The sequence below is a fragment of the Salvelinus alpinus genome, chromosome 17 (genome assembly GCF_045679555.1).
Source record: "Salvelinus alpinus chromosome 17, SLU_Salpinus.1, whole genome shotgun sequence".
Taxonomy (NCBI): domain Eukaryota; kingdom Metazoa; phylum Chordata; class Actinopteri; order Salmoniformes; family Salmonidae; genus Salvelinus; species Salvelinus alpinus.
Window position 1 is genome coordinate 14,474,340 of NC_092102.1, and position 26,472 is coordinate 14,500,811.

General features: G+C 43.8%; 1 protein-coding gene across 5 annotated transcripts in view; it reads right to left on the reverse strand.

The window, feature by feature from the left end:
* LOC139542213 (rho guanine nucleotide exchange factor 25-like) overlaps positions 1 to 26,472 on the reverse strand; it is a 131,013-nt gene that overhangs the window by 11,684 nt on the left and 92,857 nt on the right. For all 5 annotated transcript variants that reach the window (XM_071347371.1, XM_071347373.1, XM_071347372.1 and 2 more), the window contains 5 exons: positions 17,180 to 17,301; positions 16,880 to 16,946; positions 14,825 to 14,928; positions 14,679 to 14,748; positions 1,532 to 1,621 (listed from right to left, as the gene is read on the reverse strand). In XM_071347371.1, the coding sequence (XP_071203472.1) occupies positions 1,532 to 1,621; positions 14,679 to 14,748; positions 14,825 to 14,928; positions 16,880 to 16,946; positions 17,180 to 17,301 (453 nt within the window). The remainder of the gene's footprint in view (positions 1 to 1,531; positions 1,622 to 14,678; positions 14,749 to 14,824; positions 14,929 to 16,879; positions 16,947 to 17,179; positions 17,302 to 26,472) is intronic.

The window sequence follows — 26,472 nt, forward strand, 5'->3', positions numbered from 1 at the left end:
TTACATACACTATGTTGACTGTGCCTTTAAACAGCTTGGAAAATTCCAGAAAATAATGTCTTTAGAAGCTTCTGATAGGCTAATTGACATCCATTGTGACAATTGGAGGTGTACCTGTGGATGTATTTCAAGTCCTACCTTCAAACTCAGTGCCTCTTTGCTTGACATAATTTGAAAATCTAAAGAAATCAGCCAAGACCTCAGAAAAAAATGGTATACCTCCAGAAGTCTGGTTCATCCTTGGGAGCAATTTCCAAACGCCCGAAGGTACCATGTTCATCTGTACAAACAATAGTATGCAAGTATAAACACCATGGGACCATGCAGCCGTCATACCGCTCAGGAAGGAGACATCTTCTGTCTCATAGAGATCAACGTACTTCGGTGCGAAAAGTGCAAATCTATCCCAGAACAACAGCAAAGGACCTTGTGAAGATGCTGGAGGAAACAGGTACAAAGTATCTATATCCACAGTAAAACGAGTCCTATATCGACATAACCTGAAAGGCCGCTCAGCAAGGGAGAAGCCACTGCTCCAAAACCGCCATAACTGCACATGGGGACAAAGATCGTACTTTTTGGAGAAATGTCCTCTGGTCTGATGAAACAAAAATAGAACTGTTTGGCCATAATGACCATCGTTATGTTTGGAGGAAAAAGGGGGAGGCTTGCAAGCCGAAGAACACCATCCCAACCGTGAAGCACGAGGGTGGCAGCATCATGTTGTGGGGGTGCTTTGCTGCAGGAGGGACTGGTGCACTTCACAAAATAGATGGCATCATGAGAAAGGAAAATGATGTGGATATATTGAAGCAACATCTCAAGACATCTGTTGGGAAGTTAAAGCTTGGTTGCAAATCGGTCTTCCAAATGGACAATGACCCCAAGCATACTTCCAAAGTTGTGGCAAAATAGCTTAAGGACAACAAAGTCAAGGTATTGGAATGGCCATCACAAAGCCCTGACCTCAATCCTATAGAACATTTGTGGGCAGAACTGAAAAAGCGTGTGCGAGCAAGGAGGCCTACAAACCTGATTCCGTTACACCAGCTCTGTCAGGAGGAATGGGCCAAAATTCACCCAACTTATTGTGGGAAGCTTGTGGAAGGCTACCCGAAACGTTTGACCCAAGTTAAACAATTTAAAGGCAATGCTACCAAATACTAATTGAGTGTATGTAAACTTCTGGCCCACTGGGAATGTGATGAAAGAAATAAAACCTAAAATAAATCGTTCTCTCTACTATTATTCTGACATTTCACATTCTTAAAATAAAGTGGTGATCCTAACTGACCTAAGACAGGGAACAAGGCATAGCATTATTCCCATAGCCTATCAATGTGACATAATATTACATTCCTACAACCACCAATCAACGTGACCAAACTTGACATTCCCACAATCACATCAATGGGAAATAACATTACCACAAGGGAGTCTGCAGAAATGTAATTGCTTTTTCAAACGAGAGTTACAGTTAGATAGCAGGGATTGAGGATGGACTTAGCTGTGTTTGCTAAGAGATACTCACCTCAAAGTAAGTCTCGATGTACTCAGAGACGATGTGCTCTGACTTGGGTTTGTTCTGACAATACACCACATACATATGGAGACGCCTCTCCTGTAATACAAACAGTGAAATCACCCTGTATCAATTTACCATGTCATAAAATATACAACACTATCCATAATTGCTTTAGATTCAAAATAGGAGTACATGGCTACTGAAAACATCTCCTGCAACAGAAAATCAAACAGACACATTCACCTCGTAGCAATTTATCATGTCAGAACAATGCTGTACATAACACTATCCTCAACTGTTATGAACAGAAGGAACTTATCATTCAAACTATTGAACATATTGTGTTGTAGGAGGTGCATGACTCAATCCATGAGAGGAAGGAAGCAACAAAACTTAAACAGAATGCAAATCATCCTCATTAGAGAAAACAAACACACTCTCTCGCTCTCTATCTTTCTCTTTCTCTCTCGCTCTCTATCTTTCTCTATCTCTCTCGCTCTCTATCTTTCTCTATCTCTCTCGCTCTCTCGCTCTCTCTCTCTCTCTCTCTCTCTCTCTCTCTCTCTCTCTCTCTCTCTCTCTCTCTCTCTCTCTCTCTCTCTCTCTCTCTCTCTCTCTCTCTCTCTCTCTCTCTCTCTCTCTCTCTCTCTCTCTCTCTCTCTCTCTCTCTCTCTCTCTCTCTCTCTCTCTCTCTCCCTCCCTCTCTTTATTTCTCTCACGCTCTCTATCTTTCTCTATCTCTATCTCTCTCGCTCTCTATCTCTCTCGCTCGCTCTCTATCTCTCTCTCTTTCTCCCTATGGTCAGTTTAGTGACTAATTGTCAGACAGCAGAGAGCAGCAGAACTACGAGTGGTAATAGGTGTGCTGTGTGCATGGGTGCGTGTGTGTGAGAGGGGTAATGGAGCAGCAGGTTATGTATAATTTACCCACAATGCTGTCCTGTTATCATCCATGTAACCAGAGCGTTTTACAGCAAAGCAGGTTGGCTCTACCTTCGACCTAGCAACTAATCTGGAGCTCTGTAGACTGGAGACTAGACCAGCACCTGAGTAGGATGTTTATGGGCCCGGGGCCTGTCATGAATAACCACCGCAGTGGATGTGTTGTTGTGTACAAATCATTACTCTATGGGGAGGGAAGGCTATGGTAGTGCCAGCGAGCGAAATCCGCTGTTTTGTTTTTGTGTGATGGGGGAAGAGGGGGGGGGGGTGTTGTTTGTGTGCGTGTGTGTGCGAATGCATGTGTGTTTGCGCATGCATACGTGTGTGTGTACATGGTGGTGGGTTTGTGTGTGTATATTTGTGTATGCGTGTGTATAAGGTACGTTGTTGCCATGGCACCGAGATGCCGGCCTTGGAATTTACTGTTGCTAATTTAATCGGTAAGTAATTATTGAGGGTTTTTCATATTTATTTTTTGCACAAATGGTTTTGTTTTTGAAAGTGTTTTGAGAGTAGACCACGAATATTGAACAACTCTGGTTCATAATAATAAACTGGATGATAAACACGACTGCTTCTGCATCAATCAACACATCTGAGATCCTACGCTGTTCTCAGACATTTCCAAGAAAGATGCTCTCATTCAAATGAGGACAGCTATTACCACAGACTTCAAGGCTTCCCTAAGGACAGAGGGCTTGTTTCGTAGGAGCAGTGATGTACGGTGAGGTCGGTGGCTGGGTAGGCACTAGCTATTATCAAAGCCAGATTTACTCTCAAATAAACCTTGATGAAGCCCAAGTTCACCATACAACAGATATCTCCAACCACCAGAGTGACATAGGCTATTAACCGAAATTGGCAAACACACAAATAATATTATTATGTGAAATATTATTACAAACACCTATATAAAAATACAGTCCTAAAGACATTTCCATATATTTTGTTCCTCGACTCCTTTTCATTGTCGTGTTCTGGATTTTTCTTTCCTTGGGTTGGATAGTGATGACATTATGGTCACTTATGGCTAGTGGGTTCCAGATGGCAGGAACACAGTAGAAATGTGACAGATTGGTAATGACCAGGTCAAGGATTGCTTCTCATCTTGTTGGTTGATTATCCATCTGAGTCAGGTAGGAAATACACTGCACATATTGCAATTCTGGAAAGGAAGGCGAGGGAGGCGATATGGTCTGACCTTAACCACTATGCACTAGTTTGTGATGTCAAGCATGTCAGTGGAAACTTTGTTTTGGAACCATGTCTCAGATACAATTGCTATGTCTGATTTAGTGTCCTTGAGACACCATTCAAACTCGTCTAGCTTGTTGCAGAGAGAGTGGGCATTACAGAGAAAGAGTGCTGGTAAGTGCTTATTGTTATTGCAGGGGTTTGCACGGAAGCGGGATGTGAATTCAGTTTTGAGCATTCACTTGCTGCCGTAGTGCATTGTTTAAAGTTTGTGGGTGATCGACTGAGTTTTGCGATGAGGGTCTGCTATTTCTATCAACAGTTGGAGATGTCGGGAGGAGTTACGACCTGCAGTGGCGTGCGGTGGTTGTGGTGAGGTCGCTGGCTGGGTAGGCACTAGCTGTTCTCAAAGCCAGATTTTCTCCCAAATAAACCCTGAATCTCAAGTTCACCATACAACAGATAGATCCAACAAACAGAGTGACATAGGCTATTAAACGAAATTGGCAAACACAAACCCAAACACACATAATCATATTATGTGAAATAGTATTACACACACCTACAGTATATAATAAATAAGGTGTCAAATGAAATGTCCATATCATCAATCGAAATGACTAAAAAATGCATTTCAAAATGTCAAATTGTCTCTTGATAAATCCAATGCTTTAGGAAATTAAATACATATTAAAGCCACTAAAGAATGGGCAATGCTGAAAATGAGGAAGCATGCTACAAACTAAAATCTTTTATAAATATTTGTATTTATTATGGATCCCCATTCGCTGCTGCCAAAATTAAGACAGTTATACAATTTTAAAAACATTACAATACATTCATAACATATTTCACAACATACTAAGTGTGTGCCCTCAGGCCCCTACTCCACTACCACATATCTACAACACAAAATCCATGTGTCTGTGCCTATGTTTGTGTTTCTTCACAGTCCCCTCTGTTCCATAAGATGTATTTTTTATGTTTTGTTTTTAAAAATCTGATTCTACTGCTTGCATCAGTTACCTAATCTGGAATAGAGTTCCATGTAGTCGTGGCTCTATGTAGAACTGTGCTCCTCCCATAGTGTGTTCTGGACTTGGGGACTGTGAAGAGACCTCTGGAGGAATATCTGAGATGTGTGCTAGTTGTTTAAGCAGACAGATCCGTGCTTTCAACATGTCAATACCTCTCACAAATACAAAGATATCTGAGGCCGCAGCCAGGATTCAGCACTGGTGAATAGACAGCGCCACGGGAACCACTCACTGTATGAAAACCTACAGGTTAACTCCGTGGTGCTGAATGGACAGCAACCCTATTTTCATGTTCATTCAACAGTAACCCGTCCCCCAAAAAATGTCAATTTAAATGAAATCCAATGAAGTCTGAGGGATTTGCAGTTATCCCGTACCATTTTCAAACTGTACAGTCTGACAAGATCAGCCTTTAGTCTAATGAAGTCAAAATACTTTGCATATGTTGACAGGCTCTCTGACTTGCTATCATCAAAACATCTTGACAAAGATTTGACACACTGGGATGCATTTCGCTGACTGTGAGAGCACCAAGTTTAACTTTTGAGCGTAACAGTGAATAAATGTAGCTTCAAGCACTTTTTATCTTATTTTGGCCAGCACCCAATTAAGCTGTAATGCCAACACTGAGGCCCCATCATATCTTTGAGCTACCAGCTTTTCAACGCAGCTGTACTCCCCCAACACTCACAATACATAATCCACCAAGACCACAGCTCGTTAGGCATCGCTCACATCATCAAATCCCCAAAAACGCCTCATTGACTTCGCATTTAGCCACATAACACAAAATCACAGAGATCTGGCCTTTGTTAAAACATCTGGGGTCTCATCTTCTTCTACTGCAACAAATGGGGCTGCATTAATCTCATCTTCAATGTCCTTTCGAATCACATCACTGACTGTTTCAAACAAATCATTCTGTGTTCTGTTTGATGTACCCGAAAACACAGTGGAAGTCTCCAATTGTCTAGCTAACCTTACATATTTTTCAGCAAAGGTATACAATAACTCCACATACTGTAGTTGCCACGATTACATGAGCAACGGTTGCATCACCGCCTGGTATGGCAACTGCTCGGCATCTGACCATAAGGCGCTACAGAGGGTAGAGCGTACGGCCCAGTACATCACTGGGGCCAAGCTTCCTGACATCCAGGACCTCTATACTAGGCGGTGTCAGAGGAAAGCCCAAATAATTGTCAAAGACTCCAGTCACCCAAGTCATAGACTGTTCTCTGAGAAACGCAGGCAGGGGAAACAGTATAGGCGGCTTACTGGTAGAGCAGCCACACAGCCATTATTGTATTTGTATTTTTATTTAACCAGGCAAGTCAGTTGAGAACCAATTCATTGGTTATTTATAATGACGTTTATGCAATACCCATGTGGAAAATATGAAATCCGCTCAATTCAACAAATGTCAGCTAGGAAAAGCAGCCTGCGGTGACCCTGTCCATTAACAGTGACTGGTGGCTGTGCACGTCAACAATGTTCATGGATTTGAATGCATGGGGAGGGAGGCATACCCTGGTGCCTTTCCTAAGGTTTTGATGTAGTATTAGCAAATGTTTTGATTATGAGCATAAAAAAAACACCTGGATCATTGAGTAAAAATATGAAATAACAGAAAATAAGCATTTCGTTAACACCTTTTTTAATTAAATTATCCCAGGGTAAGCATTGCCTACGCTGCCTGAGCTGACTGCACGTCACTGCGTAGGACGCCCAAGAGGAAAGAGATCCGGTTGTAACTCCCAACAAACTATTGTAGAAAAAATAAGGAAGGGAAGCGCTGCTAAGTTACACAATATTAGGTTTTTGTAGACAGAAGGTGCTCTTTGGTAAAAGGGATACATTCGTCATCATAAAAGAAAGGAGAACCAAGGCACTCTTCAAATAATTCATTTAAATGCCTTTATTTCTATGGCATGTTCAATAGAAACAAAGATTTTGAAAAACTCTGACGCGTTTCGGGTGCATGGCCTTCGTCAGGGAGTATAAAGATGTGATAATGCAATGTCCTCTTTTAAACAGCATTTTCCGACCCAGACGGGTTTGAATGGCGTCTCAAGGACACTAAATCGAACATAGCAATTGTATCTGAGACATGGTTCCAAAACAAAGTTTCCCCTGACATGCTTGACATCACAAACTAGTGCATAGTGGTTAAGGTCAGACCATATCGCCTCCCTCGCCTTCCTTTCCAGAATTGCAATATGTGCAGTGCATTTCCTACCTGACTCAGATGGATAATCAACCAACAAGATGAGAAGCAATCCTTGACCTGGTCATTACCAATCTGTCACATTTCTACTGTGTTCCTGCCATCTGGAACCCACTAGCCATAAGTGACCATAATGTCATCACTATCCAACCCAAGGAAAGAAAAATCCAGAACACGAAAATGAAAAGGGTTTTCCAGCCACTGCCTGAGCCCTAATCCAAGAGCATCAGAAAGCCTTCTCCCAGAAGAACACTGTCCTATGGAACAAGTTAAGGAACAAAATACAATGCAAGATCAGAACAACTAGGCTGGCCTTCTACAGTGATAAAATCAAAGCACTGAAAAAACTAAATCCAGAGAAATGGCATAAAGAAGTCAAGGTTTTGGCCAACATCTTCAAGTTTGAGCCCACCTTCCACATTGAGGGGCTTAGCCCAGGTGATGGCAGAGGAATAGCCAATGAAATTAACAAAGCACTAGCCTCTGTGATCCAGTTCATACCCCCCATCGACCATTACTGCTTCCCTGCTACCTACCATCAAGACCAGCTCCAACCATCCAGCATGGGATATGTATGAGAAGTTGGATAAGGTGAAAACCCAAAAAGCAGACAGAATACCTGGCAGCTTCATTAAAGAGTTTGCTTATGGGCTAATTGGATCCATGGTCGATATCCTAAACACTCCCCTCGGCCAAGGTGTGATCCCAAAGGAGTGGAAAGCTGCTACTGTCGTGCCCCTCCCAAAGATGAATCCACCCAGCCTTGCTGAAATCAGACCCATCTCCCTTACCTCCCTTCTAGACAAGGCAGCCGAGAGCTTCATCTCCCAGTGGGCAGTAGGAGACATCCTTCCCCAAATCTATGACCATCGATGGGCTGTACAAGCATTCCGACAAGCCTGGCTTCATCTGCTCACTGGTCACCACTGACTATAGCAAGGCCTTTGACAGGGTCTGCCACAATGTGGTTATCGCCATACTCCTAGAAATGGGGCTTCAACCATCACCAGTCAGGTGAATTGCTGACTTCCTATCTAACAGGCACCAGGCAGTTAAGTACCATGGCTCCAAGTCGGACAGTGTCAGAGTGTCATATGGCGTCCCTCAGGGAACGTTGCTCGGACCCCTGATATTCGTTACATATATAAACACCACAGTAAGCGATGCAGCAGTAGAACACTGGAAGTTCATGGATGAGCTTAACCTACTAGAGGACAGACCCCAGACAACACCCTCTTCAAGCAAACAAGACCTGTCCGACTTGGAGTCATGGTCCAGACTGTAGCAATGTGGCTGGCATGACATTTTGTCTGACGGTTATTGTAATGCGGTATTTGACTGTTAATTAACATAAACATGTTTAGCATCTCCAGGCCTCCATGCATACAAGCTGCATACAAGCCGCTGATGTGCACCTTTGCAACATCTACATTTAAAAATCGAATAAATAAATGTAATATACACCATCACAATAAATCAATTATTTATTTTAGTCAGGTCTAAAGAAGCATGATATGAAGAACATGGATTTCAGAAGAACAGAATATGAGTTGTCCTACTGTATGTTATTGGCTATGCTCCATGCCATAGACTGTAGGCTTGTTAATTTAGCAGACAAGATATGCTTATGTCCCGTGCCATTATATTTTACAATTTTATAATAAAAATAATATAATTGAACTTAGCTGAATAAAATAGAAAGGATATTCTTCCCATTCCGGAGCGAGTGTGCATATGAAGTGGCTATATTTGAGCGTAAAAGTGATCATTCGAAGCAGTGCGGCTTGTCAGGGTCGTGTTTTGGAGGACGCATGGCTCTCGACCTTCGGCTCTCCCAAGTCTGTACGGGAATTGCAGTGATGGTACAAAACTGGAACTACAAATTGTATATTACTAAATTGGGGAGAAAAAGGGGTAAAAAGTACGAAAATAATACATTTTGTAATAAAAAATAGTTATCATTCGAAACTAGATATGCTAGATTTAGAGTTATTTGGCAACTTTAGTTGTGAATGATACAAACCTTAGAATGTCTTAGAAATCAAAACATATATGGGCTGCATGATGCGACTATAGACTATCGATGAGTTGAGGATGTCGCAAAAAGGTTTGCGCTCTGTTCCTTGCATCAAGATGCACAGCTGTTCACTCATCAAGCTTATTAAAAAACGTTTTTAAAAAGAATAGAAAACAAAAGTGATAACTGGCTCATTTTCACCCATTCAGACTATTTTCTATTTAATCTTGTCTTTACTAATATGTCAAATTAGTTTAGATTTAGAATGACCAATGATTAAATGGGCAGGAACAGGGGCAGGGGGAAAAGACATGTAATTTGTAGGCCCTCGAAAAGCAAATGAAGGCTGCACTCTTTCCCGCCGGAATTTTTTTTTTTTTCAATGATACTTGGTAAGCTACTTCAGTTTTATAGCAGAGCTGTGCATAATTTTTTAATGATGTCTGGTAAGCTACTTTGGTTTTATAGCAGAGCTGTGCTTAATATGAGCAGCTGCGAAATAAATATATGAAAACGTGTTTCTCTCCACGCATCAACCACTGTTTGAGGAGCCTCTCTCGCTGCGTGACAGGTGATATTCCGCTCAAACTAAGTGAAATATGTTTGGAACATCGATCGTAACATGTTTTTGCAACAAAATAGATTTCACTAAACTGTTGACACCCCCTCTGCACACTGCAGAAAGGAATAAAGGAGAGAGAGGAGGAGACGGAAACGCACGGTAGTGAGATATTCTGTGTCGCTAACAGTAACGTGCCACCCACTTAATTATTCAAATATTAAAAATACCCTAAATCCCCTAAATCCCCTAGGCTATTCCAAATCAAATACAAATTCACTGTAATTGTAGGCTACCTGTAAGCTGCTCCGCACAATCAATGAACCAAAAGCATCGCATAGGTCTATACGTTCTCTCCCAGACTCATGGATACACATTTTAGAGTGTAGCATAAGGTAACCAGTCCATCCAGTATGCATAATAATACAGTCCACACTCAAAGGCGATTACTCTAATTTATAGGCTAGACCAATTACGTACCAAAGACATCTTAAATCACTTTAGTTTGATGTTTTTCTGCCATGCGTAATATGCGGTAGGCTATGTATTGTATAAGGCACAATCATAATTTTAATTCTTATTTTTTTTCCGGGCTTGGGCTCATAAGCCTTTGCGTATGCATAAACTGTAATATGTGTAGGGGTGTTTTGAATTCATCATCACCTAAGAAAGAGCTGGACATTTTGTTGTGTAAGGCTTTGAAACAACATCTACAATGACCATGTTTTCCACTCAGTTTCAACCTGCTGTTGTACTTCTTCAAAATTATCATCACAGTGAGGTGAGTTTTAAAAGCATGATACTGTTTTGATGATGATAAGTGTTAGAAGTGATTTTCGATTGTATTCGCATTGATGTCAGAGTGGTTGGAGGAACACTAGAGCCCTGAGTACCAGGCCATTAGGACCGGATGGTCGTTAGCAAGTTCGCTACTACCAAATCCTTTCCAGAGTGCTTAAGAGGAGATTACCGTGACTCAACGGTCACGTGGAATTTTACTGCGGTCAGGGCTGCCGGTGTGGCGATGATACGGTCACCGCAACAGCACCTAGTCCAGAGACAGTCACATGATTCTCCACCCGCAGGAATGCAAAGTACTTCACACCTTCATCTCCAGAACATCACCGTATCTACCACCACTGCACATCAATAACTCAGAGCTCCTGAGAGTTGAAACCATAAACATCCTAGGCATTCTCATCCTGGAAGATCTCCATTGGACAGCACAGGTGGATGCGATCTCCAAGAAGGCCAGTAGACCCCTGTTTCTCCATTAGGAAGCTGAAATATAGCTCCTTCCCACAGGAGGATATGGTGACGGTGTAAACCACATACAAACAGGGCCTCTACCGACACATGCTGCCCCCGGCACGCTCCTCCACCTCTGGCCGTGTTACCCGGTCCTCAACAATGTTGGAATCTATCAGGTGCAGGACCAAGCACTACCATTGAAGTGTGATACCATACATGACTAGGCTGCTCAACCAGTACCATACATCACTAGGCTGCTCAACCAGTACCATACATGACTAGGCTGCTCAACCAGTACCATACATCACGAGGCTGCTCAACCAGTACCATACATGACTAGGCTGCTCAACCAGTACCATACATGACTAGGCTGCTCAACCAGTACCATACATCACTAGGCTGCTCAACCAGTACCATATATGACTAGGCTGCTCAACCAGTACCATACATCACTAGGCTGCTCAACCAGTACCATACATGACTAGGCTGCTCAACCAGTACCATACATGACTAGGCTGCTCAACCAGTACCATACATCGCTAGGCTGCTCAACCAGTACCATACATGACTAGGCTGCTCAACCAGTACCATACATCGCTAGGCTGCTCAACCAGTACCATACATCACTAGGCTGCTCAACCAGTACCATACATGACTAGGCTGCTCAACCAGTACCATACATGACTAGGCTGCTCAACCAGTACCATACATCACTAGGCTGCTCAACCAGTACCATACATCACTAGGCTGCTCAACCAGTACCATACATGACTAGGCTGCTCAACCAGTACCATACATCGCTAGGCTGCTCAACCAGTACCATACATGACTAGGCTGCTCAACCAGTACCATACATGACTAGGCTGCTCAACCAGTACCATACATCGCTAGGCTGCTCAACCAGTACCATACATGACTAGGCTGCTCAACCAGTACCATACATCGCTAGGCTGCTCAACCAGTACCATACATGACTAGGCTGCTCAACCAGTACCATACATGACTAGGCTGCTCAACCAGTACCATACATCACTAGGCTGCTCAACCAGTACCATACATGACTAGGCTGCTCAACCAGTACCATACATCACTAGGCTGCTCAACCAGTACCATACATGACTAGGCTGCTCAACCAGTACCATACATGACTAGGCTGCTCAACCAGTACCATACATCGCTAGGCTGCTCAACCAGTACCATACATCGCTAGGCTGCTCAACCAGTACCATACATGACTAGGCTGCTCAACCAGTACCATACATCGCTAGGCTGCTCAACCAGTACCATACATCACTAGGCTGCTCAACCAGTACCATACATGACTAGGCTGCTCAACCAGTACCATACATGACTAGGCTGCTCAACCAGTACCATACATCACTAGGCTGCTCAACCAGTACCATACATCACTAGGCTGCTCAACCAGTACCATACATGACTAGGCTGCTCAACCAGTACCATACATCGCTAGGCTGCTCAACCAGTACCATACATGACTAGGCTGCTCAACCAGTACCATACATGACTAGGCTGCTCAACCAGTACCATACATCGCTAGGCTGCTCAACCAGTACCATACATGACTAGGCTGCTCAACCAGTACCATACATCGCTAGGCTGCTCAACCAGTACCATACATGACTAGGCTGCTCAACCAGTACCATACATGACTAGGCTGCTCAACCAGTACCATACATCACTAGGCTGCTCAACCAGTACCATACATGACTAGGCTGCTCAACCAGTACCATACATCACTAGGCTGCTCAACCAGTACCATACATGACTAGGCTGCTCAACCAGTACCATACATGACTAGGCTGCTCAACCAGTACCATACATCGCTAGGCTGCTCAACCAGTACCATACATGACTAGGCTGCTCAACCAGTACCATACATCACTAGGCTGCTCAACCAGTACCATACATGACTAGGCTGCTCAACCAGTACCATACATCGCTAGGCTGCTCAACCAGTACCATACATCGCTAGGCTGCTCAACCAGTACCATACATCACTAGGCTGCTCAACCAGTACCATACATGACTAGGCTGCTCAACCAGTACCATACATCACTAGGCTGCTCAACCAGTGTAACGTCTGTTTCCAGCTCACACTCTCAAACACATAGATCCCCTGAACGTTGCTCACCCTCCAGATCCCAATCACCTGAATTCTGATCACCTGTTCACACACCTGTATGTCATTATCACACACTATTTAGTTCAGTTCTTTGCACCCCATCACTGTGAGGTATTGTTTGTTTAGTGACACACGTCTTTCAGAGCTCTGTTTTCCCCGTGATTTAATCCTCCCGTGTATGATAGTTTTTGCCTGCCTCACTGACGCCTTTTGCCTATTTCCTGCCTGTACTTTAGCCTATCAGATTTCCGATTTCCTGTTATCTGCCTGATCTCCCGGACTACGTTACTAGCCTTTTCCCTGCCTGTACTGTTGCCTTTTTGGACCCCCTGTGTTGACCTTCTGCCTGCCCCTGGACATCTACTTGCCTCCTCCTGTGGTCCTTTGCAATAAACACCTGCTGCGCCCTGCGCTTGAAACCAGCTCTGTCTCCCCTCCTGTTCACTACAACCAGTCCCGTACATCACTAGGCTGCTCAACCAGTGAGCTATGGACAGCCACATCTGTCTTACCCTTAGCACTGACGGTTTTCCAAAATATATGTATTTTAAAGTTGTAGTTTAAAGTTGATTTTGAATCGTGTCAAATAATAAATTGATACCTTGCAATGACGAATTTGAAACTAAGCATTCTAGATGAAAGTTCTCCTGGACTTTTTCTGCAGGCCATGTTCCCAGTGTGCTTGTTGTCACAGTTTGACACCATTAGATGTAGTTACGAGCTGCTTTATTCCCCCATAGCCCTTTTAACTTCATCACGTCTTCAAGTCATTTTGAATTGATTTAAAGGCCAGGGAGAGAGGAAAGGAGAGTTTTAAAGGCCAGGGAGAGAGGGAGGGAGAGGGAGAGAGAGAGAGAGAATTCATTAACTCAATATATTTTACTCCAAGTTTGTCGAATTAACCCAACATGACCACTCTGTCTTCATTAACATACATGTACTTCTCTGCACGGAATACATCATGCACCACATCTAAAGCTCTACTCATTAAGTTATTTTCTATTCTAAGAACAATAAACTCTGCAGTATATCTGTACGCTATATCTTTCTCTCCTGTTCGTTTTTCTCCGTACCAGACCACAGATACAGGGGCAGAAATAAGTCGTCTTTGAGGTTGGAGGAAAATGGCCTCCATATAAAATAGTCTACTGTTTATTATTTCAGAGATTTTTTATGTGGCTTTTTTCTGCCTGTTTCTTCAGACTGTTATTCTCCACTTGCTTCCTGACCGCTCGGTCCAGCCACACACACACACACACACACAAGGGCATGCACATACACACACACATACACACACTTCCTGACTGACTGGTCAAGTCGTGTCTGGTCTGGAGGCTAGCCAGCCTGTCTGTGGCTAGAAAAACACAGGCAGGTCTAAGACCCTAGCTATCAATAACAAGGATGTGGAGGGGGAAACGCTGGTGTGTGTGTGTGTGTGTGTGTGTGTGTGTGTGTGTGTGTGTGTGTGTGTGTGTGTGTGTGTGTGTGTGTGTGTGTGTGTGTGTGTGTGTGTGTGTGTGTGTGTGTGTGTGTGTGTGTGTGTGTGTGTGTGTGTGTGCGCGCGCTCTTCTGAGACCTATCTATAACAGGGAAGTGTAGGGGCGAATGCTAGCAGCTGACAGAAATCTAGACAGGGGCACGGCACGTTGGCGGGTAAACAGGAGCTCTTCATGTGTATCCTCACAGCTATTTACCTCAACTCACACCAAACAGACACAGGAAACAGCTACTCGCCCGCTGCATGTGGCCTACTGTCTCTGAGTGATGGTGTAAGTAGACTCACATGCTTTATGAAAAGTTGGGCCAGTCTCTCTGGTTCTGCTATACACTTCTCCAGTTCCCCCAGGAAGTAGCTAGACAGAGAGAGACAGGTTACACACACACTATCACACACAATCACACTCTGCACAGTACATCTTCGACACTCACTCTTTATGCCAGTCGAACATTTGGTGAATGTTTCCAAATATGATCTTGTCTTTCCCCTTCATGTCCTCAGGTATGCCCTTGGTATTCATAGTGGCCATGTAGCCCTGTAGTGGAGACACACACACACACACACACACACACACACACACACACACACACACACACACACACACACACACACACACACACACACACACACACACACACACACACACACACACACACACACACACACACACACACACACACACACACACACACACACAACCTCAGATCAGATATACTGTATGTGACTGACCGGGATTCAAACCCTGGTTTCCCACGCACAACAAGACAGTGTTAACCCTTTGAGCTAAAGCCTACGTATTACCGTAATATACAGTACCAGTCAAACATTTGGACACTCCTACTCATTCCAGGGTTTTTCTTTATTTTTGCTATTTCATACATTGTAGAATAGTAGTGAAGACATCAAAACTATGAAATAACACATATGGAATCATGTAGTAATCAAACAAGTGTTAAACAAATCAAAATAGATTTTAGATTCTTCAAAGTAACCACCCTTTGCCTTAACGACAGCTTTGCACACTCTTGGCATTCTCTCAACCAGCTGGAATGCATTTCAATTAACAAGTGTGCCTTGTTAAAAGGTAATTTGTGGAATTTCTTTCCTTAATGCGTTTGAGACAATCAGTTGTGTTGTGACAAGGTAGGGGGTATACAGAAGATAGCCCTATTTGGTAAAAGACCAAGTCCATATTATGGTAAGAACAGCTCAAATAAGCAAAGAGAAATGACAGTCCATCATTACTTTAAGACATGAAGGTCAGTCAATACGGAACATTTCAAGAACTTTCAAAGTTTCTTCATTGTGCAGTCGCAAAAACCATCTATGATGAAACTGGCTCTGATGAGGACCGCCACAGGAAAGGAAGACCCAGAGTTACCTCTGCTGCAGAGGACAAGTTCAAGTAACAGTAACAGAGTTCAAGTAACAGATGCATCTCAACATCAACTGTTCAGAGGAGACTGCGCGAATCAGGCCTTCATGATTGAATTGCTCCAAAGAAACCACTACTAAAGGACACCAATAAGAAGAAGAGACTTGCTTGGGCCAGTCTTTGGTCCGGTGAGTCCAAATTTTAGATTTTGGTCCTTGTGAGACGCCGAGTAGGTGAACGGACGATCTCTGCATGTGTAGTTCCACCTTGAAGCATGGAGGAGGAGGTGTGATGGTGTGGGGGGGCTTTGCTGGTGACACTGTCAGTGATTTATTTAGAATTCAAGGCACACTTAACCTGCATAGCAACCACAGAATTCTGCAGCGATACGCCAATCCATCTGGTTTGCACTTAGTCTCACTATCATTGGTTTTTCAACGGGACAATGACCCAACACACTTCCAGGCTGTGTAAGGGCTATTTGACCAAGAAGGAGAGTGATGGAGTGCTGCATCAGATGGCCTGGCCTCCACAATCACCCGACCTCAACCCAACTGAGATGGTTTGGGATGAGTTGGACGGCAGAGTGAAGGAAAAGCAGCCAACAAGTTCTCAGCATATGTGGGAACTCCTTCAAGACTGTTGGAAAGCATTCCAGGTGAAGCTGGTTGAGAGATTGCCAAGAGTGTGCAAAGCTGTCATCAAGGCAAAGGGTGGCTAATTTGAAGAATCTAAAATCTGAAATATATTTTAATTTGTTTAAAAGAAAATTGGGTTACTACATGATTCCATATGTGTTATTTCATAGTTTCGATGTCTTCACTATTATTCTACAATGTAGAAAATAGTACAAATAAAGAAAAACCCTTGAATGAGTAGGTGTGTCCAAACGTTTGACTGGTACTGTATGAACGTTCATCAAATCAACCCAATAACAGAAATGTCCGTTTTTGGAGCCAGACCAAGCTGTGTTGAAGGAAACCGAAGGGATTGTGATGACAATGTTTTCAAGGCCAGGTAATATAATACCTGGGTGGGTGGGATTTCAAACTTCATAAGCCGCTGTTTTTTATGACTGTCACTGAATACGCTTATAATACTGTACTCTCACCTCTACTATGTACCTCAGGTCTTCCACATACAGTTTCTCTGTCTCTATGAGTTCCTTCAGTACGTACCTGGACAGAGAGACAGAGGATGACAAATATTGCAGAATTTTGGTGCCCCCTGTCATCCCCATCAAAACAAAGTATTTGCAAACAGTCTTGACACAGTGACACTCTCAGGTAACTGCTGGCAGTGTGTTGATACTTATGGCAATGCTGTGTTGTACATCAAACTTTGGATCAGTTTTAGAGCGAAGGGTAGTGAGGGCAGTGTTGTGTTGTGTAATTAAAGGTGAACCACTTGCATGCTCTTCTCTAAGGCACTCCTCCTCTCCTCATTGTCCGCTGCGGCTGATGATTGGCTGGAGGTGTCGTCCATCAACACTGAGCCGTTGTCATCTGGATAGACATTGGTTGGCTGAGTATCCTGGTGAAACAGAGGGGACAGGGCATATGGTTATGATATAATCTGTGGTCCGTTGGCATTTTTAATATAGCGGGAGAGAAAAAGGGCAAGGGAAAGATCAAACTGAGGGATAGAGAGGCAATGTAAGGGGGGGGTGAGAAAGTGAGGCAAAGAGAGAGAAAGGCAAAGTGAGGGAGAGAGGGAGGGGAAATTGAGGGTGACGAGAGAGAGAGGCAAAGTGAGAGCGGGAGAGAGAGGGACGGATGCAAAGAGGCAGAGGGAGAGAGAGAGCGAGAGAGAGAGAGAGAGAGAGAGAGAGAGAGAGAGAGAGAGAGAGAGAGAGAGAGAGAGGGAGAGGCAAGGTGAGCGAGTGAGGGAGAGAGGATAATGATGCAGGTTGCTAAGGTGACCAGGGAGGGAGAGCAGCCAGACACTAGGGACAGTGACAGAATGATAAGGGGATCTGATTGTCACCAATAATAGTGTATGGTGTGGTAAAGTCACCATGAAAGAGAAAGACAGAGGGAGAGAAAGAAAGAGAACAGGGTCGGTGGAGACAATTATTGGGTCTGTAAAGGAGTGTGGTGTACAGAATGTCTTAGGCATAGAATTACATATAATTTCATTGGATCTCTGTGGTGTTAGCATAGCACCCAATTAGGGCTGGGTGATAGAGCCAAGATATCATATCACTGTATTTTCAAAATGTTTACGTTTTTTATCATTCTGAATATTAAAGTTCTAAATATGCTTTATGGGTTGTGTGTGACACTAGCGTGGCAACAAATGAATTGTCAGTGGTTTTAATGGGCTTTCTCCATTCTGATTGATTTAAACTGTTCAGCCAAACTTCAACCAAACATAGTAGGAACACAAAACTGACAGTGAAGTCCTATTGTACATGGGAATCAAAATCCTCTTCTGTAGCCTCTAACTACTATACCAATGGTTGCTATTTCCAGAATGATTTGTTCAATTCCAGCGTTCACTTCCATCATTTTATCAAGTTATTCAAATCCTGCTCTCATTTGAATGATCATTTAAACACTTGCTCGCGTTTCTTTTTACCTTAGTATGTCTCTATATCCCCCCCTAAAATTGTTGTCAGAATAATTATTCTCTTCTTTGACTGCATTTTTGTCTTCAATTGTAGTTCTTACATTCGCCAATTGTAGTCCATGAGCCAGACTCCCAAATTCGGGCCGTCAAGATCAGTAACATGGCGCCAATAGAGATGGCAGCTTCGCTTCTAGTCCTTAGGAAACTGTGCAGTATTTCGTTTTTTTATGTATTAGTTCTTACATTGTTAGCCCAGAAAACCTTAAGTGTTATTACATACAGCCGCAAAGAACTTTTGGATATCAGAGAGACTTCAACTTACCAGCACAACCAGCCTTACGACCAGGAATATGACTTTCCCAAAGCGGATCCTTTGTCTGCACATGGCATTTGAACTGATTCCAGAGGCCGGCCCAAAACAACGCCGCCGGAGGAGAGGGTGCCGGAGCGGTCTCCCAGTGAGGCTTCGGATGCCCTCACACCACCCACCGCTTCCGAGTATATTACTCGCTAATGTCCAGTCCCTAGTTAACAAAGTCGACGAAATCAGGGTAAGAGTTGCTTTCCAAAGAGATATCCGAGATTGTAACATTCTATGTTTCACAGAAACATGGCTAGCTTGGGACATGCTGTCGGAGTCAGTACAGCCAACGGGATTTTCAGTGCATCGTTCCGACAGGAATTAACATCTCTCCGGTACAAAGAAGTGCGGGGGTGTATGTTTCATGATTAACGACTCATGGTGTAATTGTAACAACATACAGGAACTCAAGTCCTTTTGTTAACCTGATTAGAAATTCCTCACAATCAAATGCCGACTGTATTATCTCCCAAGAGAACTCTCCTCATTTATTGTCACAGCCGTGTATATCCCCCCGCAAGTGATACCAAGACGGCCATCAAGGAACTTCACTGGACTTTATGCAAACTGGAAACCATATATCCTGAGGCTACATTTATTGTGGCTGGGGATTTTAACAAAGCTAATTTGAGAACAGGGCTACCTAAATTCTATCAGCATATCAATTGCAGTACACGAGCGAGTAACATTGTTTCTCTAACTTCCGCGATGCATACAAGGCCCTCCCACGCCCTCCTAATGGCAAATCTGACCATGACTCCATCTTGTTGTTCCCCTCCTATAGGCAGAAACTAAAACAGGAAGCGCCCGTACTTAGGTTTATCCAACGCTGGTCTGACCAAGTGGATCCCACGCTTTAAGATTGCTTCGATCACGTGGACTGGGATATGTTCCGGGTAGCCTCAGAGAACAACATTGACGTATACGCTGTCTCGGTGAGCGAGTTTATAAGGAAGTGTATAGGAGATGTTGTACCCACTGTGACTATTAAAACCTTCCCTAACCAGAAACTGTGGATTGATGGCAGTATTACCGCAAAACTGAAAGCACGTACCACTGCATTTAATCATGGCAAGGCAACTGGGAATATGGCCGAATACAAACAGTGTAGTTATTCCCTCCGTAAGGTAATCAAACAAGCAAAGTGTCAGTAGAGAGAAAAAATGAGAGAGTCGCAATTCAACGGCTCAAACACGAGACGCATGTGGCAGGGTCTACAGACAATCATGGATTACAAAAAGAAAACCAGCCCCATCGCAGACATTGACATCTTGCTTCCAGACAATCCCTAGCCGCGTCCTCAGAGCATGCACAGACCAACTGGACATATTGAATCAATCCCTATCCCGGTCTGCTGTCCCCACATGCTTCAAGATGGCCACCATTATTCCTGTTCCCAAGAAAGCTAAGGTAACTGAGCTAAATGACTATCGCCCCGTAGCACTCACTTCCGTCATCATGAAGTGCTTTGAGAGACTAGTCAAGGATCATATCACCTCCACCCTACCTGTCACCCTAGACCCACTTCAATTTGCTTACCGCCCCAATAGGTCCACAGATGATGCAATCACCATCATACTGCACACTGCCCTATCCCATCTGGACGAGAGGAATACCTATGTAAGAATGCTGTTCATTGACTACAGCTCAGCATTCAACACCATAGTACCCTCGAAGCTCATCATTAAGCTTGAGTCCCTGGGTCTCAACCCCGCACTGTGCAACTGGATCCTAGACTTTCTGACGGGACGTCCCCAGGTGGTGAAGGTAGGAAACAACATCTCCACCCCGCTGATCCTCAACACTGGGGCCCACAAGGGTGCGTTCCCAGCCCTCTCCTGTACTCCCTGTTCACCCACGACTGCGTGACCATACACGCCTCCAACTCAATCATCAAGTTTGCAGACGACACAACAGTAGTAGGCTTGATTACCAACAACGACGAGACAGCCTACAGGGAGGAGGTGAGGGCCCTCGGAGTGTGGTGTCAGGAAAATAACCTCTCACTCAATGTCAGCAAAACAAAAGAGATGATCGTGAACTTCAGGAAACAGCAAAGGGAGCACCCCGCTATCCACATTGACGGGACAGCAGTGGAGAAGGTGGAAAGTTTTAAGTTCCTCTGTGTACATATCACCGACAAACTGAAATGGTCCACGCACACAGACAGTATGGTGAAGAAGGCGCAACAGCGCCTCTTCAACCTCAGGAGGCTGAACAAATTTGGCTTGTCACCTGAAAAAAAAAACTCACAAATTTTTACAGGTGCACAATCGAGAGCATCCTGTCGGGCTGTATCCCCGCCTGGTACGGCAACTGTACAGCCCACAACCGCAGGGCTTTCCAGAGGGTAGTGCGGTCTGCACAACGCATCACCGTGGGCAAACTACCTGCCCTCCAGGACACCTACAACACCCGATGTCACAGGAAGGCAGAAAAGATCATCAAGGACAACAACCATCCGAGCCACTGCCTGTTCACCCACTTCCACCCAGAAGGCGAGGTCAATACAGGTGCATCAAAGCTGGGACAGAGAGATTTAAAAACAGCTTCTATCTCAAGGCCATCAGATTGTTAAACAGCCATCACTAGCACAGAGAGGCGGCTGCCTACCTGCAGACTTGATATCATTGGCCACTTTATTAAATGGAACACTAGTCACTTTAATAATGCCACTTTAATTAAGGATGTTTACATGTCTCGCATTACTTATCTCATATGTATATACTGTATACTATATCCTACACTATCTATTCTATACTATCTATTGCATTGTCTGTCACTGCTCATCCATATATTTTATATTTATATATTCTCATCCCATTACTTTACTAGATTGTGTGTATTAGGTTTTGTTGTGGAATTGTTAGATATTACCTTTTAGATAATGCTGCACTGTTGGATCTAGAAGCACAAGCATTTCACCACACTCGCAATAACATCTGCTAACCATGTGTATGTGACCAATACAGTTTGATTTGATTTGATTTCGATTTGATCACTTGGGGTGACAATGTCTCAAATAAAATAAAAAAAGTCAGGTCAATGTCCCTAGATTTCAAAATGTATCAGATGTTCGTTTTTATACAAGTAATTCTGATGTGTACCCTAGAGGTCAAAGCTCAAAGTTCTGTTAACCTGACCATTCCTGAAAATGTGTCTGATGGATTGCTGTGAATCTAAGCTTTCCAATGAGTTATGATTAAAGGGTATGCAACAACTTGTTGTATGCTGACATTGTTTGGGTAAAATCCCTTTGGGAAAAAGGAATGGGATGGAGGGGTGAAAGAAAGAGTGATAACACAGAGATAGTGGTGGAAAAAGTACCCAATTGTCATACTTGAGTAAAAGTAAAGATACCTTAATAGAAAATGACTCAAGTAAAAGTGTTAGTCACCCAGTAAAATCCGACTTGGGTAAAAGTGTAAAAGTATGTGGTTTTAAATATATTTAAGTATCAAAAGTAAATGTAATTTCTAAAATGTCAAGTAAAAGAGTAAATCATTTCAAATTCCTTTTATTAAGCAATCCAGACGGCACGATTTTCTTGTTTTTTAAATTCACAGATATCTAGGGGCACACTCCAGCACTCAGATATTATTTACAAACAAAGCATTTGTGTTTACTGAGTCCGCCAGATCAGATGAAGTAGGGATAACCAGGGATCTTCTCTCGAAGTGCGTGAATTAGACCAGACAGTACTGAACGCTGTGTCATCATACACTTCAACATCCACACCCAATCAATTCAGGAAGAGTGGGACATAGTAAACAAACATGTCGCAGCGATCTAATCAATTGAGTTGATGAGGTACGCATGAGTGCCTTTTCACAGGCTACTTTCCTGGAACATAGATACATTCCCACGGAGATCCCTGAACATTGAAGCATTGTCTCTACACTACAGAAATGCTTGTGTGAGCAGTAAAATACACGGTCATGCTTGTGTGAGAAATAAGCATCTCTTGTTCATTGGCCACGGTCTTCCGCTTACAATAGAACTGAATGTGTGTTTGTCAACCTTCTGAAGACTTACACACACGGACTCCCCTGTTTAAATGGTCAGCGAACCACTCCTTTTCTCGTGAAAGTCTCCCTTCTTCGTTGAGCAACGTCGTTCAGCTTCATCAGCTTTCATTCTGTCTTATTCATTCACTCGTGACTGAGTAAACCCTCCGTCTGTCCTCACTTCTAGGCCTCCATGTTCCGGCCGTGCACATCTTCCCTTGACTTAGACCCACAGTACACAACTAATCAAACACCTGCATCCTAAACGCACTCTACACACATGTACACATGGATGTTGTATTGTAGATACATTATACAGTGCCTTCGGAAAGTATTGAGACCCCTTGACTTTTTCCACATTTTGTTACGTTACAGCCGTATTCTAAAATGGATTAAATTGTTATTTTTTCCTTTATCACTCTACACACCGAGCCCCATAATGACAAAGCAAAAACAGGTTTTTAGACATTTTTGCTAATTTATAATAAAAAAATATCACATTTCTATAAGTATTCAGACCCTTTACTCAGTACTTTGTTGAAACACCTTTGGCAGCGATTACAGCATCGAGTCTTCTCAGATATGACGCTACACGCTTGGCACACCTGTATTTGGGGAGTTTCTCTCATTCTTCTCTGCAGATCCTCTCAAGCTCTGTCAGGTTGGATGGGGAGCGTTGCTGCACAGCTATTTTCAGGTCTCTCCAGAGATGTTAGATCGGGCTCTGGCTGGGCCACTCAAGGACATTCAGAGACTTGTCCCGAAGCCACTCCTGCATTGTCTTGGCTGTGTGCTTAGGGTCGTTGTCCTGTTGGAAGATGAACCTTTGGCACAGTTTGAGATCCTGAATGCTCTGGAACAGGTTTTCATCAAGGATCTCTCTGTACTTTGCTCCGTTCATCTTTGCCTCGATCCTGACTACTCTCCCAGTCCCTGCCGCTGAAAAACATCCCCACAGCATAATGCTGCCACCAGCATGCTTCACCGTAAGGATGGTGCCAGGTTTCCTCAAGACTTGATGCTTGGCATTCAGGGCAAAGAGTTCAATCTTGGTTTCATCAGACCAGAGAATCTTGTTTCTCATGGTCTGAGAGTCTTTCGGTACCGTTTGGCAAACTCCAAGCGGGCTGTCATGTGCCTTTTACTGAGGAGTGGCTTCTGTCAGGCCCCTCTGCCATAAAGGCCTGAGCGTAGCCGTAGCGCTTAAAAATCGTCTGTCCTCGGTTGCAACACTCACTACCGCCGAAACTGTCTCTGGAAGCAATGCCAGCACAAGAACTGTTTGTCGGGAGCCGAACACAAGCCTAAGATCCCCATGCACCATGCCAAGTGTCAGCTGGAGTGGTGTAAAGCATTGGACTCTGGAGCAGTGGAAACATGTTCTCTGGAATGATGAATCACGCTTCATCATCTGGCAGTCCGACGGACAAATCTGTGTTTGGAGGATGCCAGGAGAACGCTACCTGCCTGAATGCATAGTGCCAACTGTAAAGTTTGGTGGAGGCGGAATAATGGTTTGGGGCTGTTTTTCATGGTTTGGTCTAGGCCCCTTAGTTCCAGTGAAGGGAAATCTTAACGCTACAGCAAACAATGAAATTCTAGACGATTCTGTGCTTCCAACTTTGTGGCAACAGTTTGGGGAAGGCCCTTTCCTGTTTCAGCATGACAATGCCCCGGTGCACAAAGCCAGGTCCATACAGAAATGGTTTGTTGAGATCAGTTTTGAAGAACTTGACTCGCCTGCACAGAGCCCTGACGTCAACCCCATCGAACACCTTTGGGATGAATTAGAATGCTGACAGCGAGCCAGTCCCCACAGCAATGTTCCAACATCTAGTGGAAAGCCTTCTAGTGGAAGCTGTTATAGCAGCAAAGGGGGGACCACCTAAATGTTTTAATGGCCATGATTTTGGAATGAGACGTTCGATGAGCAGGTGTCCACATACTTTTGGTCATGTAGTTTGTGGTAGTAGAGTAGTGGCCTGAGGGCACACAGTTAATGTGTTGTGAAAAGTGTTATGAAATGTAATGTCATGTAATATTTTAAATTGTATATAACTGCCTTAATGTTGCTGGACACTGGGAAGAGTAATGGGGATCCTTAATAAATACGAATACAAATACAAAAACTAACCACTGTGACTCCTCTGCCGGTCTCCCTGATGGATGGAAGCTACTTTCTCTAGTTCACCACCGCCCCTGCCCTCCGGCCTGGTTCAACCTGTTCAGCCGCTATTTGTTCAAATGTTTACTCCCGGCCAGACTTCTCGGCATAGCTACAGTATATATTCACCTGTGGCCTTTTATTTCCCATCAACTTCTGGAAATGTAACCTTTTACTAAAGATGTAGTGTACACAGTGGGTTTGTGTGTCGGTCTGGCCGCCCGTGTGTGTGTCCTAGCTTTCCTGCTCTGTTAGGAATCCTCTAGCCCTAGCTCTACCCTGGCTGACAGGTCTCTCCCTGACTGCCCGATCCTGATCCTTACCAGATGTCCTCTGCTCTGTTGGAAGCGCACAGGAAGAACACTCTCTCTTTCTCGCATCCTCTATTTTTACTCTTCTATTTTTGCTTTCAAACGTTTAACGGAAGCTGATATGACTGCGGATGTTGTTCCTACAGGAAAACAATGCCTTAGTGAGGTGGAGGTAGTGTGTGTGCGTTAGCGTGCGGTGCGTGCGTGCCGGCGTGTGTGCCTGTGGGCGTGCACGGTGCTAAAATTCTATTCTAAGAACTATCCAAACTCTTTTTATTTCTTCCTTTCGTACTTGAAGGAGAAACTCTAAGTCTCTCAAAGTGCATCCAGACAGTACAGTCCAGACAAAAGTTGATCTCTCCCGAAGAGAGGAAGGAAAGACCATTTGATGATTAGAGCAAGCGGAGCTATAACTTGGTACATTTTAGTCATTTTACTACAGTTCCTTGGGTAACAATCCTACATTGTTTGACTGTTTGACTGAAGTCAGTCAAGAAATTTTCCGTTGACCAACAAATAATAAACAATTGATCAAACTGGGCCTCTGTGGGAATGTTAGGTCAGATTAGCAGTATCCTGAATGAAGAGGGAGAGCGGGAAATAGGGTAAGCACTAAGCAGAATGTACTGTATGTGAGCTAAAGAGAAAGGGAAGTTACTAGAATGTGTTTAAGAGTGAATGAGAATAAGAAATTGGCAGAATGAAAGTCTAATCTTTTATCTCCTGTGGGTGGTCAGAAGACAAAAACAGAGAGAGAGAGCGAGAGAGAGAGAGAGAGAGAGAGAGAGAGAGAGAGAGAGAGAGAGAGAGAGAGAGAGAGAAAGAGAGAGAGCAGAATGACAGAAGCCGTGACCCTGAGATGACTGACCTACATACTTTAATCCCCCTCTTTCTTTCTCTCTATTTGTCTTATTCTCTCTCACACTCTCTCCTGTTCCTTCTCTCCCTGTCCCTTCTGTCTCGCTCTCTCCCCTCTCTTTCGCTCACTCTCATGTCTCTCTTTCTCCCTTTGCCATCCTCTCCACCTTGTCCCTGACAGGACAGACGGAACCAGTGATCTCATTCCCTTCTCTTCCCTGTCTCTGTCTATGTGTAATCCTGACACCAGAGCCACTGACTGTTATGACTGAGTTCTTATTCCCACAGCCAGAACTGGAGGGGAATAACACACTTAGCAGACTGATGGGGTGGTCTGGTGCACCTGCGTTATGTTTAGTAGGGCACACTGTCACAAAACGTTTTGCAACGGAATACGAAAATCTGTGTTCTTATTGGACAAGTTCAGATATA